We start from the raw sequence: 17,454 nt of genomic DNA on the forward strand, positions 1-17,454 counted from the left end.
AAAAATGACATGTAGGATGACACGTAGGACATGTGTATCTATTTGTTCAACTTTATACAAGTTTAAGTGTCTATTTGTGCACATTCAAAGTTGAAGGGCATAAATGTAATCTGAAGCCCAGTTAAAGGGCACATTTATGTATTATGTATTTACTCCCTCGTAGCTAATAATATCGTAGCTATATATCATTTTTGTTGTAGTGTAAATTAATTAACGGAAATTATTTGAAGTAATAACAATCTGAAGGGACCTATTCCTTCCGAAAAATCGTTATTTTTCTCAAAAGACCACAACTTTCTACAAAAAATAAGTATGAACAGACACATTCCTTGCTGAAAATGGCTATAAAAAGAAGGTCTTTTACGTTTTCCACTTAAATTTTTTTCCTCTGCATACATTTTCTTACATAAATAGATTGTTGATCGATTGAGTCTGTGTGTGCTCTCGTTACCGTTTTTGCGTTCGCTAAAGTTATTGAAGTTTTAGGTACCGCTACTTCTATAACATGTTAATCCGTTTTATCTTGGGATAAGCTAATCTGTAACATTGGGAACACTGAGAGGATTAAATTTATTAAGGAAACACAGTGATTTCTGTGGACTCGGATTAAACGTTTTCTGTCTATTTCTGTTTATTTATTTTTTGACTAACCTTAATACATGTGATAACAGTAACTAAGTAAATTATCCGTGCGTCGCACGAGATTGAACTATATTGTTAAACTTACATATGACCATTCAGTGATATCTGTATTTTATATACATACACTACATTATCAAGAACATCTTATCGTAAGGTAAAATGTTTCTTCGAAATCTTAAAATGTTATTTTAAGAAACTATTCGGTTTTGTTGCACAAAAATAACGAGTCATAGAGAGATTTTAAGTCTAAGAAAATCTACATGGAAATAGTTGATCAGAAGTAACAAAGTTTTCTAAATTCCTGAAAGTTATTAAGAAAAAAATCAGACGTTAAAGAAGAGACCAATAAGCCACGAGTAACAAAACTCCCAAGTAAAGTGGAATATCACGTCCATACAAGAACAAAATTAACTAAATTCAAATAGACAACCTTCGGCTCCTTTCTTATGAACCTCCATAAATTTGTCACCCTAAAGTTATTAACATCATAAAGATTTTCCCTCATTTTCTCAGAATAATCATTTCTATTGCTTAGGTTTCATATTATCGACTCCAGTTTATTTGGAATTGAACCACAATTATTATTACGGTAATAGTATGCCGTTAAAAATAATTAATGCAATAATCAACTAAGCAATAAATGACATCTAAATGGAACTCTTCTAAACCAATACATAAACTCAAAAATATCCACAAATAATAATAAAGACGACATTACTTTACTAACATCAAGACGAAAAATGAATGTTTCTTAATATATTTTTCAAAAAGATAGTTTATCGGGTTGTATCCAAATTTACATTTTACAAATTTAATTGAAAGAAGTCAAAAAAAGAGTTATTACTACACCAAAAATATTATATAGCTTAATTATCGTTACATATATATTTTCAGAGGCAATTATAGTACTCCCTATAAATGTCCCTAAAGCCTATAATGACATTGAACTAATGACAATTAATTAATATCGATAAATACTCTAAAATTTCTCATCAATGTGCATACTTATTGCTGATAAAAATATTCTTTGTTATAGTGTATTGTGAGTATTTGTTAGTTTCAAGAAAGCTTGATCTCTAATTGTTCCCAAAAGATTTAGAGGAAGAAATATGACAAATTATTCAACTTGTGATAAAAGAAGTGGACTAGTTATCTCAATACTAATATTCTAGGAAGAGTGCAATGACATATAAAATATTGGCTTTTTGACATAATACATGTATTGGACCCTAAACTTGACTTCAAATTTTAACTTTAACCTCTAACTTTCATAATGCACAAATAGACACTTTAACTATCATATCTTTCTATACATAAACACGCGATATTTGGAGCCAAAGTGCGTGAAATGCAAACGCTCCCATGTGTATTAGTGAGTCAATTAGTGGCTTCCAACTAATTAAACATTTTACACGTCATTTTGAAACTAAAAAAAGAATTTTAAAAGAGATTTATTAAGGGTAGAATTGTCATTTCAGCATTTTTTAACCGTTGTGGACCTCGAAAATTACCCCTCACTCGCGCAAAATGCGTGCATTTCACACATTTTGCCAGGTAGGAATCGCTTGTTTATTTATTAAAAGATAGGATAGTTAAAGTGTCTATTTGTGCACTATAAAAGTTTGAGGTCAAAATTAAAATTTGAAGCCAAATTTAGGGTCCAATATATGTATTATGCCTAAGATATTTGTACCTAAAATAAAACAATTAGAATAATATATTGTCTCTGGCAAACAAGAGAGCAACCTGTTTGGTTCTTTTTACAAACTTCACCCTTGGTTCCGTATTAATTATCACATATTTTCTTTTCTGTTGTTTGCTATAAAATATAGCACAACCCAAAAGCAATTTTTCAAAAAGTACATAAAGAAGGTTGTAAAAAGGGACAAAAGAGAAGTTCAATTTTCAATCATCATTGCTAAAATTTTTAAGAGAGTGCAAAAAAAATAAATCATTAAAATAGCAAAAAGAAATTGCAATAGTTATATGAATCACTCACTTGCAATAAAAACTTAAGCTTTATTAATAAGAGTAAGAAAATTTTGCTGAATAAAACGCATTTCATAAAAAATATAATTAATGTGTTTGAATTTGACTTTCCTATAGCGGAAAAAATTCTACAAATACTAATGGCAAAATAGAAGTTTTGTTTACTAAAGAACCAAACGTTGTGAAATCAACCATTCCAGCAGCGTTAGGAGTTGTCTTCTTTTGGTGCCTTGGAATCAAGTGTTGGGGTTTAAAAGGCATAACTGGAAAATGATGAGTTGTGATTTTTCTGAAAAATTGTGACTTTTATAAAGAGTTGTGACTTTTCTGAAAAGTTATAACTTTTATGAAGAATTCTAACTTTTCCATTAGGTTATTACTTTTAAGAAGGGTTAAATAAGAATCTTAGTTTGTGGAGGCGCCTCGTAGGCGGCATATAATATGATATATGATTCTTCCTCATCTAATTTTAGTAAACCAATATGGTTTTGTTAAAATGTCCTACTGATCAGCAAATACATTATACAACAAGCAATAAATTACAATACAATACAGTAAAATACAGTAATAAAGATATATTTCAAGAGAACAAGAGATTAAAAAATAATCCAAAAAGAATGCAAAGGGTGATGACCTGACTAACCTTTTATTATGTTCAATTAAGACCATTTCTAAATACATCATTCTGTCATTGTAACTTCTGGTTTATTTCATTACTGTCCCTGAAGTTTAATGGAAACAGAACAGTGTGTTTCTATGTACCAGAATCCTAATGAATCAAGATATAGCATATGTCCTACTCAAGGATTTGTTTTCTAAAATATAAAGAAAATGTAAATCTACCAATATAAACATATTCCAACATTTCTAGTTCATGAATCATTTTTTCTCACTAAAATCTGGTTCAGCTGGTTTATGAAACAGTAGAGGTAATGATCTGGTACCAGTTGTATTGTTGTGTCGCAAGGCGCGTAGTACATTAGCTGCAAACCTAGATGCATACATGATAGATCCAAGACTTGATGCATTTGTGCTCTCTTTAGCTAATGCAACCTGCAATTTATCTTCTTCCTCTCTTAAGGATTTCTCGAGTTTTTTCCTGCAGTGTCGACGCCATGCTACTTGTATAAAGCATGCTGCCCATGTCCTCCATTGTTGTGAGAAGAACCTGAAAATAGCCAAGTACATCATGAGTTTTAACTTTTTTTTTCGAGTGGTAATACCTTCTACCTATTGATTATATGGAAGAGTTCTTCAGCTATAAATAGTGGTGTTCCTTTGTTTGTGAAAGATCCTAAGAAAAGTGAGAGGTGTGGGAAAATATTGTATGGTGTACGTAGTAGTAAAAAGAGAGAGTTGAGACAGAAAATATTCTAAAGTCTTCAACTATATAATACTATACAAAAGAGATCAATTATATGTTGAAGGAATATGTTCTTTTTCGTGAAGTTTTGGACTCTTCAACTAATTTGGAGTTGTTTGAGTTGTACGACATCGTTGGATTGTTGTGTCCAGGAGGAGACAAGTCGAGAGGCACACTGGTGGATCGGTGTATAATCTAATTGTCCTTCTGGGGATAGACTTATATACGACTATGTGTTTTTGCTCGAACATCAATAAATTCTCAGTTGGTTCAGTACATTCCTCTGAAACTGATACCAGTTTGTTGTCTGAAGCAAATTGAAGCTTGTTATGAAATGGAACAAGACCTAAAAAAACTTACCTGAAAGTATGCTGAAGTTGCTTGCTATGCAGACGTCTAAATTGTGAGGCGACAAACTTGAGGTCATCAGCAGTGAGGGAAAAAGATTCTATATCAGTTACAGCCTGCACTGTTCTAGTCGAAATCGGAAGACTACTGGAGGAAGTATGAGGGTCTAAAGCCCATGTCAAAAGCTCATCACCACAGAAGTCACCAGCCTTGAGATGAACAGAGTTGAAAAAACCAGTCCTTCCACCATTTGTGGTCATAGTTAACAATGTACCTCTCATTAGAAAGTGCATTTCTTCTACTGGATCACCTTCTCGGATTATGAAGCTCTTCTCCGCGAAGAGTGCTGGTTTCAATCTGTCACACAATGCGTCCAGTAATTGGTCGTCCATTTTCTCAAATATAGGAACCTGCATTACCAAACCAATACAAATTTAGTGCTTTTTTGGAGGCATCATCATAAATGATTAAAGTTTTCTAATGTCAATTAGGGGATAAACGTACAACACACGTTCTTAGGACTAGTAGTGATAAGAATGTGATGATATATTCAGGACTAAAAGTTCTATTGGTACTTTAGAATGTGCCAAAAGTTACTTCTTCTTTCTTAAACTCCATGTTTAGTCAAACATCAATCATATAAATGAAATGGAGGGAGCAACATTCTTTGATTACCAGATAAAAAAACGCAGGATGAAGTTGGACAAAAGTACTTACTCTTTTGAGCAAAGACCAACAGAGATGTCGCTTTAAATCTCTCCTCAAGTCTCTAGGAAGACTTTGAATGAGTGAATCTTCCTCAACTCCCTTTGTTTCTTGCCATTTGTACTGTTCATGTCTTCTAATTCGCTCTCTCAGATTGTCGGGAAGCATGCGATGAGACATCCACTGTTCGACATCCCGCCTTCTCATTCTCATCTCTTCTACTCTAACCAGGTTAGATTGCATAAATTTCTGTTTCAAAAAACCAACACCAAGATCACTCAAACTTCATTCTAAAGTGTTAGTGTTTTTGTTCTATCAAGGTCATGCAATTCTAAAATTCTCTCTCAACTTATATTGCCTAGACTCTCCTCCAAAAATGCACTGCTTTTGGAGGATCCGACATTTTTACTGAGTCCAAGCAACATTTTAGAACATTGTTTGATAAAAGGTGAGTGTGCTGACCTGCATATTGCCAATAATCAAGGAAAACAATATAAGCCCAATGATTGAGATGAAGACGGCAAAGATAATATCTCCATCGAAGGTACTTGTCTTAAGGTTTTGGCCAAGAGAACTGAAACATGTAAGAAGAAATAGTTATTGAATTATGGAAGTTACTCGACAGAGTAACTTAAGCCATCTCAAGGCACATCACGACCTACAGTTGGCTATATTCCGTTACTTCAATGGAATCCAAATGTAATGTATTATTAAAGTGAACACACCTTAAGTTTCTCAGCCCCCACCAAAAGCAATACACGAGTTTGGTCCGGAATTTTCTTTTTTCCACAACCTGAAACTGAAGAGCATCGAGTGCGATTCCAAAATCAAATTCATTTGGATCTTTTATATCTTCTTGTTGCAGGAGAGGGCAAGAAGAATTCAGTAAAAAAGCACTTCCATTCATTTTTCCTCCACAATATAAGTAGTCTGACAAACAGTTGGGGATCTTGTCACACGCGTTGCGCCAGCATGTATCTTGGCGTTCTATCGAGAACAAATACCAAAAGGCTCCAATTACCTGAGATCACACATTTAGTTGACTAGTTACTGGTAAAATACACATCGGAAGTTTCACATCCCAACTATCAGTTGTTCCATTTTCCTATACCTAAAGTATCATCATCTACTAAACGAAGTGTGTTTTAATACACAGTTGAGGTGAGAAACTCACGAAAAAGTAATAGTTTCAGTGTGTCTTTTATCATTATCTATATCTTTTATGTAATGCTGATTCATCTATTTGTTGAAAGGGAACTTACATTACTGTACAACATGTAGAGGAAAAGGTTGAAAACAGCTCCACCCAATGCACTCTCATTAAAGAAGCCTGTAGTCCTTTCTATTTCTTTGGACAATGGATAAATTCTAAAAAGTCTTGGAACATATTGAGCAAAAATTACAATCTTCAACATTTCTTTCGTCGCCAGAGCAATGGGACCATTAACGTTGGGAGCGATAATCAATATCACAATCTGCACAAAAACAAGGTTAATCATACTCTCTTAAATTAAGAAAATGCTAAAAAAAAACACAAGCTTTTGAGGACATGAACCTGTGGGAGTGGAAGGACTGCTACAACGTCAACGATGAAATAAGATAACAAATATCGCTTGGCTATAGCAGAGGAATCTTCAATTAACTCACCCACTCCATAAACTCGAGAAGAAGGAGCAATGAAGCCAGTACGAAATTTCAAGATAATGTGAAAGACATAGAAAAGATCAGTGATAGAACGAAGAACGCAAGCAGTGATCTTTAACGTGTTGTCCAAATCTAGGCACTTGTTTTTGTCATCAATAACAGGAATGTAGAAGAACAACGGATCAAGTGACACCGCAAATACACAAGCCAATATAAATACTTTGTTCCATTTCTGAAGAAATTGACCCTGAGGATCAAGAACTCTCTTGTTTGATGCAATAGATTGATCTTTTGTTACACGATGGACGCGAACTGGTTTTCTCCTGCTACTTATTCTTTCAGAACCCTTCTCAATCCTTCTTTTAACGCTTCTCATGAACGAGCTAGCTGATGGTTTTTTGACGCGAAATAGCCTATTAGTCGACAAACTTTTATGGTCAACGCTGAAGGATGATTGTTCCAACTTCCTGTCCTCAAACCTAAGTATATTTAAAACCATCAAAAGGATTAATGCAAATCTAAACTTACAAGAAAGATCAAGTTAGGGTCTAAGATTACAAGTTCTACTCGTGCACATCCAAAGTTGAAGGACATAAATGTCATATGAGTCTAAGTTAAAAAGACATTTTTATGTATTATACCAACTCGAATTATATCATAAAATTAATGTAATAAGCTTCTGCTAATGGAACTTTTATTTGTATAGGAGGCTGATTGTACTAACCTTACATATTTGTCCTGCTTGGGATTCATCATCATATTGAGTTTTTGTCCTATAATTGGGTGCTCAGTAACTAGCTTACAAAAACAAATATAAGATGTTCAAATGAGAGAGCCTTAAATGCAAAAATCAATAGCTCAAGTACCCAACTTATTCAAAACTGAGACACAGTAGTAGTTGTTGTTGTTGTAATGACAGTTTAAGTACTAGAAAAAATGAAAACTTATTGATAATAATGGTTTATCCAGGGATTCTTAAACATAGGCTTTTCCACCAAAAAATCAAGTGAACTTTGTGCTTCATGCAACATGAACTTGTGAAATTAGAACATATAGCAGTTTCAAGTGTTGGGATCGAAATAACCAGATGTCAATCGGAGAAAGAAGGACGATAAAAAAGACAATACAAAGTTATTATAAATTATCATGATTTGGACAATTGACCTACAGGTATTCCCCTTCCTTCAACAAAAATGAATTCAAATATGGTAAGAAAATCACAATAAATATAATTTGGCATAATAGACATATTAGACCATAAATTTGACTTTAAATTTTAACTTTGACCTCCAACTTTCATAACGTACAAACAAACACTTTAACTATCCAACTTTTAAATAAATAAATACATGAGTCCTACATGACACAATACACGTAGGACACCAAGTAGGATAAAAAATGACATGTAGAAAGACATGTGTGTCTATTTGTTCAACTTTATAGTGCAAGTTTAAGTGTCTACTTGTGCATATCCAAAGTTCAAGGACATAAATGTGATTCGAAGCAAAGTTAAAAGGCATATCTATGTATTATGCCATATAATTTTTGTCCCAATTTATATGATAGTTTGACTAGACACAGATTCAAGAACGAAAGACTTTTGAAACTTGTGGCCTGAAATGAGTCATGTATATACAAGACTTTTGAAACTTGTGGCCTGAAATAAGTCATGTATATACAAGACTTTTGAAACTTGTGGCCTGAAATAAGTTGTATGACTATAAATCATTTCATTAAGAGCTAACTAAATATTGTTACTAAATGCTACTAAATGGAGAATTCTTTTTTGGAGTGATTGAAAAGTAAAGTGAGTCATATAAATTGAAACAAAGAAGGTACATAATATCGAGAACTAATATAATAGGAACTCAAACCAAAACTACATAAAAAGTATAATAAAAATCAACAATAACTTACAAAGAGAAGTTTGAACCTTGAGAGAAAACTTACATGGTCAAATGAACACAATTTGCAGCTTACTTACATTGGAATTGAATAATGTAGTGAAGTTTATAACAAGTAGTATGCATATGTAAGTTCAATTTTTTCTGTTTAAGAAAGTTCCTAGATATTGCTATGATAAGGTAGCCCATTGGTTTTAATGGGAAGGAAGACACAAGTCACAAGTCAATACAGAGTTCTAGAGAGACGAGTGTTATAGAGCGAAATCTAAAGAGAGATATCATAAATTATCTCTTTATATAATTAAAGGTTTCGAATTTTTAAATAAGGAGTCGTATTTGTGTTATTTTATGCGCTCATTAACTCATGTTACAAGTTAAAGTTTTTTTAAAAACTTCATTAAATTCATTATTTATGTTATTCTATACTTCATTAAAATCATCAACGTAACATCTCCCATTATTAGATGTACTTTGACTTGCTGACTTTCTTTGTCAAAAGAGCCGCCTAAGGTATATATATATATTGTTAAACAATTCCCTTTATTCTATAATCATATAATATTCACTTTTTCTTTTGTGGAAAGAAGGATCATTTGAATATTCAATTCAAATATGACCTATCATTATTTGTATGAAATTTTATTTAAGGCATAAACATGACCTTTAACTTAGTGTTTATAGATAATTATGACTTTTAATTTTGTATATGTAGAATAGACATTTAAACTTGTATAAAATTGAATAAATATACACAATTGTCCTACATGACACCCTACATGACAATTTTGTGTCCTACGTGGTGTCCTGTGTGTATTATATCATGTAGGACAAGTGTGTCTACTTATTCAATTTTATACAACATTAAGTGTTTACTTATGCACACTCAAAGTTGGAGGGCATAGTTGTCCACTGAAGCCAACTTAAGAGTCACGTTTATATGTTATGTCATTTAAATATTGTGTCTACTATCTGTATTATATTTGTTTGAGTATGTATGGTTATTACAACAATCTCTATAATTACAACACTATATACATTAATATATACAATCATTCTCTATTAATACATCACGCTAACACCATAGTTAACTCTCTTTGGATGGTGTTAAAAGCTAAAATTTCTTCTTACATGTTTCAGTTCTCTTGGCCAAAACCCAGAGGCTTATCTAGAGGGCCCAGGGGGTTCACGGGTTCACGGAAACCTATGCTCTCCTCTCTAGATCATATATATTAGTGTTAATTACTTAAAAAAATATTAAATATAGATACGTGAGCCACGTTCAAAGTACTACATAAAAATATGATAACGATTGAGTGGACCTCTCTAAATGAGCATAAAAAATTTAAATCTTATCTCTATTATTTTTTTAGTAACACCTCTCCAAGTATTATAAGTCTTATGTGTGCATTTTCAAATACTTTGGTACAATTTAAATTAATTTCAGATTGTTAAAATGTATTATATTTGTTGGGACAATAACAATCGAGTTTATAACAATGTATAATATTGAATTAAAATTATATTGCAATTTTATATAATAACACATAAACTAATTTTGAATAATTTTTTTATTTAATATTTAAAATTCAGTCATAATATCTAATATCGTTTGATAAGTGAAACAATTAAACAACACTTATAATACATTTTGAATTCAATACTTTATACCATTGGATATATATATATATCCTAATTGAATCAAGGAGTAAATATGTAGTTTTTCCACTAATTAAATCGCTCTTTGACACCCAAATCTAATAACAAGGTAATCTTCTAAAGAAACACTTATTATAAAAAGGGAAAAAAGAAACAGCACTTTTTTTTAATGGCGGCTTAATATTCACATTAAAACTTAATTATATTTCATACTAATTCAGTCATACTAGAATTAGCAAATCCCACATTGGGATATGTAATTTTGGTGTGGAAGCAAGGGCTAGAGGGTAAATACTTCTTAATAAATCCCTAATAAAGACGATTTTGACTTTCTATATCTAGTAGGTCCAAATTTGAAACAATTAAAGTAGGAAGAAATAATACATGTTTGTTTTGTTTTTTTATCCAGTGTCTAGTACCCATATTATATCTTTGACTAACAATAAGTATATTTTTATAGTTAAGACTTGAATTCAAGACCTTTTAGTTAAGAATGAAGTAATCTCATTTGCTGCACCATATCCACTGGGTGGCTGAAGATATAATATCTTTGCTAGATGTGTTCATTGACTTGTGTCTTTTCTCCCACCTAAGTCTTTGCAGTTTTCTGGAAAAAAAAAAAGACCAAATCCAACTTTGTATTGCTATTTTTTCATAGCAATATCTAGGAACTTACTTATACATATTACTTCTCCTGAACTTCAGTTCATTAGCTGCAAATTATGTTCATTTGACCATGTAAGTTTCTCACTTCCTCCTTTTAAGTTATTGTAATTTTTTCTTTTAATTTACTTTTTTTATATCAGTAGTTCTTTATGTTAGATCGATGTTTATCCTGATTTTCTTACCATATTTAGATTCGTTCTAGTTGAAGGTGTCTTTTTCTTATTTGTCTAATCCTTTTCTAGGAGGAAAAAAATTGCACTTCTATTAATTCAGGAATATATCTTCCTTCTCACTTAGTAACATAGACAACTATTCTTTTCAATAATTTTTTTTTTACTAGTGAATTGCTCATATGTAAGTTAACTGCCTAAACCATGTCAATTTATAATATCTCTGTATCTTCAAGATTAACATTTGGTTATTTCGATCCCAACATGACTTGAAACTGTTATATATTTATATATTTTCGAAAGTTCATGGTTCATTAAGCACAAATTTCTCTTGATTTTTTGGTAGAAGAGATTGAGTTCAATACATTTTTCATTTTTCTAGTACTTGAACTGTAATTACAACAACTATTACTATGCCTCAACTATTGGCTTTTGCATATAAGGGTCTCTCATTTGAACACCTTATATTTGTTTATGTAGCTAATGTAAGCTAGTTACTGAGCATCCAATAGGACAGAAGCTCAATATGATGAATCCAAAGCAGAACAAATATGTAAGGTTAGTAGCAGAAGCTTACATAAATTTCATGATATAATTTGAGTTGGCATAGTACATAAAAATGCCCTTTTAACTTAGACTCACTCAACTGGCATTTAATTCCTCCAACTTTGGGTCTGCACAACTTACCACATTCAAAGTTGGAGGACACAGATGCAAGCTGAAGTCAAGTTAGATGACATGTTCTATATAGTAAATCAATCAATGAAAAAAAACAATATAGAACCTCAACAGGATTTGAAGAACAGAAAGAATCTTAGACCTTAACTTGATCTTTCTTGTAAGTTTAGATTTGCATTAATCTTATTGATGGTTTTATATATACCTAGGTTTGAGGACTGGAAGTCGGAACAATCATCCTTCAGCATTGACCATAAAAGTTCATCAAATATTAGGCCATTTCATGTCAGAAAACCATCGGTTAGCTCGTTGATGAGAAGCACCAATAGAAGGATTGAGAGGGGTTCTGAAAGAATAAGTAGCAGGAGAAAACCAGATGACTTCCATAATGTAACTAATAAGTTAAGAAAAGATCAATCTGTTGCATCAAAAAAGAAAGTTCTTGATCCTCATGAGGGTCAATTTCTCCAGAAATGGAACAAAATATGTATATTGGTTTGTGTATTTGCAGTGTCACTTGATCCGTTGTTCTTCTACATTCCTGTTATTGATAACAAAAATAAGTGCCTACATTTCGACAACATGTTAAAGATTAGTGCTTGCGTTCTGCGTTCTTTCACTGATCTTTTCTATATCTTTCACATTATCTTGAAATTTCGTACTGGATTCATTACTCCTTCTTCTCGAGTTTTTGGAAGGGGTGAGTTGATTGAAGATTCCTCTGCTATAGCCAAGTGATATTTGTCATCTTATTTCATCATTGACGTTGTAGCAGTCCTTCCACTCCCACAGGTTTGTGTCCTCAAAAGCTTGTGTTTTTGTAGCATTATCTTAACGTAAGAGAGTATGATATAACGTTGTTTTTGTGCAGATTGTGATATTGATTATCGCTCCCAACACGAATGGCCCCATTATTCTGGCGACAAATGAAATGTTGATGGTTGTAGTTTTTTTTCAATATGCTCCAAGACTTTTTAGAATTATTCCATTGTACAAAGAAGTAGAAAGGACTACAGGCTTCTTTAGTGGGAGTACATGGGGTGGAGCTGTTTTTTACCTTTTCCTCTTCATGTGGTGCAGTAATGTAAGTACCCTTTCAACAAATAGATGAATCAATATTACATAAAAGATAGAGATAATGATAAAAACACACACCGAAACTGTTACTTTTTTGCGAGTTTCGACACCTCATCTATTAGTTGTTCCCTTCTCTTACCTGAACTATCACGATCGATGTATTAAAACACACCTAGTTGAGTAGATGATGATAGTTTAGATAGGAAAAGCGAACTACTGATAGTTGGGGTGTGAAACTCCCTAAAAAAAGCTATTAGTCAAATGTTTCTTTGACCATTAACTAGTCAGGGATATAGACATTTCATTCTTGAACAAAAATCTGCTTACATAGGTGCAATTTAAATGTGTGATATCAGGTAACTGGAGCCTTTTGGTATCTGTTCTCAATAGAACGCCAAGAGGCATGCTGGCGTAGTGCGTGTGACAAGATCCCCAACTGTTCGTCAGACTACTTACATTGTGGAGGAAATATGAATGGAAATACTTTATTACTGAATTCTTCTTGCCCTCTCCTGCAACAAGAGGATATAAAAGATCCAAATGACTTTGATTTTGGAATCGCACTCGATGCTCTTCAGTTTCAGGTTGTGGAAAAAAGAAAATTCCTGACCAAACTCTTGTATTGCTTTTGGTGGGGGCTGAGAAACTTAAGGTCTGTTCACTTTTCTTATATTTGGATTCCATTAGTTCCATTGAAGTAACGGAAATCTAGCCAACTGTAGGTCGTGATGTGCCTTGAGATGGCTATCGATCTCCTGTGCCCCTTAAAGTGCGGAACCTCCTCACAAGTGGTTACTGTATTGCCGTCTGGCCTGACGTTAAATATTGAGGCATTACTTCATTATATATATAGTTTTTACTCATCATTAGTGGTCCTTTCATACCATGACTAGATAAACTCTTGTACTATCACCTGTAAGATTAATGTAGTTTTTACAAGTAGCTAAACAATTTTGATGATTTTTCAAAAATGTATGACCGAATTCTACATGTTGAATAACTTCCATAACTCGAATACTCTCTCTTTGGATTGTGTTAAAAGCTAAAAGTTCTTCTTACATGTTTCAGTTCTCTTGGCCAAAACCTTAAGACAAGCACCTTCGATGGAGATATTATCTTCGCCATCTGCATCTCAATTACGGGGCTTATCTTGTTTTCCTTGATTATTGGCAATATGCAGGTTAGCACACTCACCATTTATCAAACAGTGTTCAACTGTGTTGCTCCGGACTATGCAAAAATATCGGATCATTTTTTGAGGACCCGATACGGGTACTGCTGCATTTAATTTGGAGAGTCTGAGAAATATAGGTTGAGAGAGAAAACTTTAGAACTGCATGGCCTTGATAAACATTGAGTTCCACTCTTTTCCTATTTATGTTTAAGCTATCACAAAAAAACACTTAAAGTTGGAACCGATCTTTAGAGTAATTTTGTATTGTGTTTTTCGAAACAGAAACTATTGCAATTTGACCTGGTTAGAGTAGAAGAGATGAGAGCAAGGAGGTGGGATGTAGAACAGTGGATGTCTAATCGCATGCTTCCTGACTCTCTGAGATTGCAAATTAGAAGACATGAAGAGTACAAATGGCAACAAACCAAGGGAATTGAGGAAGATTCATTCATTCAAAATCTTCCTAGAGACTTGAGGAGAAATTTAAAGCGACATCTCTGTTGGTCTTTGCTATATAGAGTAAGTACTTATCGATCACATCTACAACTATCCCTGTCCAACTTCATCATGTGTTGTGTCGAAATGGTGTTTTATCTGGTAAAGAAATATGAACCTGAGCAATCAAAGAATGTAGCTCCCTCCATTTCACTTATATGTGACGTTTGAATAAACATGGAGTTTAAGAAAGAACAAGTAACTTTTGGCATATTCGAAAAGTACCCATTTTAGGACTTTTAGTCCTAGACATGTCATCACATTTTTATGGATATGAGCATGTCATTAAGGTAAAATGGAAAGTTTGTAGTAAAAGAGTTCCGAAATATAGAGATGCATCATTCTTTTCTGGAATATACTAAAAAAAAGAGTGTTTTATAAAATGGAACAGAGGGAATATTAAATCTGAATGAAACCTTATCAAACCACCTGAAGTATTCTCAATGGATCAATCAACTACACATCAAGCCCAAACTAGTAAGGAACCACATCAACTCTTGCAACAAAGGGATGTCCAACGCACCACAGCTCCCGATATGCAGGGATAGCAGAAGAGCCGGAACACAAGGGTCTATTGTACACAACCTTACCCTGCATTTCTGCAAGAGGCTGTTTTCACAGCCTGGTCTGTCAGGCGCTATCTCCTTGATGAAATATCTCATTCGATGAAATTGGAACAAATCTATCGTGATTAAGAAATAAGAAAGAAAGGTGTACTCCTTCCTACTTCTTCTTAGAAGGTTTGTTGATGATCCATAATTGCTCCTTATACCGAAGAAGATCTATTGGAATAACTCTTTTATCGTGAATGACACACTTAAGTCATTTATAGATTCCTGTTCGTGATCCCAGCCCCGGAATCACTTCACTCTAGCGCCTCCTCAGTCTTCTTGCATATATGATACTTCCAAACAAGCATGTTGGAATTAATGGATTCACACCTTGATGTTTAGTCTTTCAATATTGTCTCTTAGTTTTTCAAGAAGTCTTTTAGAAATTTGTAATACATGTATCTAGTTATTTGTACAAGACTTTTGGTTTTATATTTTGAGTAATATACATATACCTAGTTGACGATTGTAGTTATCTCAAGTGGCCTTAAGTAGTCTAGTACAACTTGAGCATTCTCTAAAGAAAAAGTATTTTCCTTCTATATTTCCTACCACAAGCACTAAATTTTGTGTTGGTTTGGTATATAATGCAGGTTCCCGTATTTGAGAAAATGGACGAACAATCACTGGATGTGTTGTGTGATAGACTGAAACCAGCACGCTTCACGGAGATGAGCTACATAATCCGAGAAGGTGATCCGGTAGAAGAAATGCACTTTCTAATGAGAGGTGCAGTGTCATCTATGACCACAAATGGTGAAGAGACTGGTTTTTTCAGCTCTGTTCATCTCAAGGCTGGAGACTACTGTGGAAATGAGCTTTTGGCATGGGTTATAAGCCCTCATTCTTCCTCCAGTAGTCTTCCTGTTTCAACTAGAACAGTGAAGGCTGTAACTGATATAGAAACTTTTGCCCTCACTGCTGATGACCTCAAGTTTGTCGTTTCACAATATAGACGTCTGCATAGCAAGCGACAGCTTCAACGTACTTTCAAGTAAGTTTATTTAAGGCCTTGTTACATTCCATTACAAGCTTCAATTTGCTTCAGACAACAAAATGATATAAAGTTTTGGGAGGTATTCTGATAAACTGATAATATATTTTGATAAAACAATGTAAAAATAAAAATCTCCCATCATAATCTCGATTCCATCGGACAACGAATGAGTAGATGGTTGACATCTTCACTGCACTCATACACATAAAACACCAACTGACATCTTGATCACTTCTTTAGTTGCTAACCAAGTAAAAATCACACCTTTCTCTACTATGCTTACATATCACAGAAAATAGTATAAAAACACCCCGAAATTAAAGGACAAGTAGATTGCCATTTCAAGAAGGTGTTTATATAATATCTACGTGGCACCACTCGGAAAAAATAAATAAATTAAAACTCATGATGTACTTGACAATTTCAGGTACTACTCACAACAATGGAGGATATGGGCTGCATGCTTTATACAAGTAGCATGGCGTCGACACTGCAGGAATAAGCTCGAGAAATCCTTAAGAGAGGAAGAAGATAAATTGCAGGTTGCATTAGCTAAAGAGAGCACAAATGCACCAAGTCTTGGAGCTGCCATATATGCATCAAGGTTTGCAGCTAATATGCTATGCGCCTTGCGACGCAACAATGCAACTGGTACCAAATCATCTCCCACATTTTCTCTGCTGCTTCATAAACCAGATTTTTAGTTACAAAAAATGATTCATGAGGTTGTGTGGCTAATGTATAAATAATGCATTTCCTGAGTCAATAGGACATTTTCTATTTGGACTGACAGACTTTCGTTCCAAAAAGAATGTTATCGAAGTACTACATTTAGAAATAATTTATCTTTAAAATTCTTATTTTATCTTCAATAAAATGATTTACAGTCATACAAAATATGTTGAAAGTTTTCCTTTTTTCTCTTAAATATCATGTCAAGTCCAACAATGTTATATTGCTATCTGTTTGTATATTTTGGTTGCATATTTACGAATACGGTAGGTATATATAAATTTTGCATTAATATATGTAGGAGTTTTTTTAAAACTCCGCTTGTATATTTCGCTTGCCAATTTACAAACAGGTAAATTTATTATGAATTTTTCATAAATCGTATACAAATAAATAGGGTAAGTATATACAAAATCCTGAATTTATTCAATCAGGAACCAAATTATGCAAATTCTAAAATTTATACAAATCAGGGGAATAACAAGAACTGAGAAAACTGTAGTCGCAAAATATAATTTTTTAAACTATAGCTATAGTATCAGAACACCTGGTCCTAGGACACAAGTTAGTAGTTTAGTCGTATTAGGATTGTCTTACTAGTTC

General features: G+C 33.2%; 1 protein-coding gene and 1 pseudogene across 1 annotated transcript; one reads left to right on the forward strand and one right to left on the reverse strand.

The window, feature by feature from the left end:
• Positions 1–3,258: 3,258 nt before the first annotated feature.
• Positions 3,259–8,756, reverse strand: LOC101244669 (cyclic nucleotide-gated ion channel 1-like). The gene is made up of 9 exons (XM_010323217.4): positions 8,642–8,756; positions 7,416–7,485; positions 6,603–7,170; positions 6,310–6,522; positions 5,773–6,068; positions 5,510–5,621; positions 5,060–5,296; positions 4,355–4,752; positions 3,259–3,799 (listed from the first exon to the last, which is right to left on the reverse strand). The coding sequence occupies exons 2-9, from the start codon at positions 7,448–7,450 to the stop codon at positions 3,511–3,513; spliced, it is 2,148 nt and encodes a 715-aa protein (XP_010321519.2). The 5' UTR covers positions 7,451–7,485; positions 8,642–8,756; the 3' UTR covers positions 3,259–3,510.
• Positions 8,757–11,491: 2,735 nt separating this feature from the next.
• On the forward strand, positions 11,492–17,016 carry LOC101250508 (cyclic nucleotide-gated ion channel 1-like; annotated as a pseudogene).
• The last annotated feature ends 438 nt before the right edge of the window (positions 17,017–17,454 follow it).

The sequence above is a fragment of the Solanum lycopersicum genome, chromosome 5, assembly GCF_036512215.1.
Source record: "Solanum lycopersicum chromosome 5, SLM_r2.1".
NCBI classification, from domain to species: domain Eukaryota; kingdom Viridiplantae; phylum Streptophyta; class Magnoliopsida; order Solanales; family Solanaceae; genus Solanum; species Solanum lycopersicum.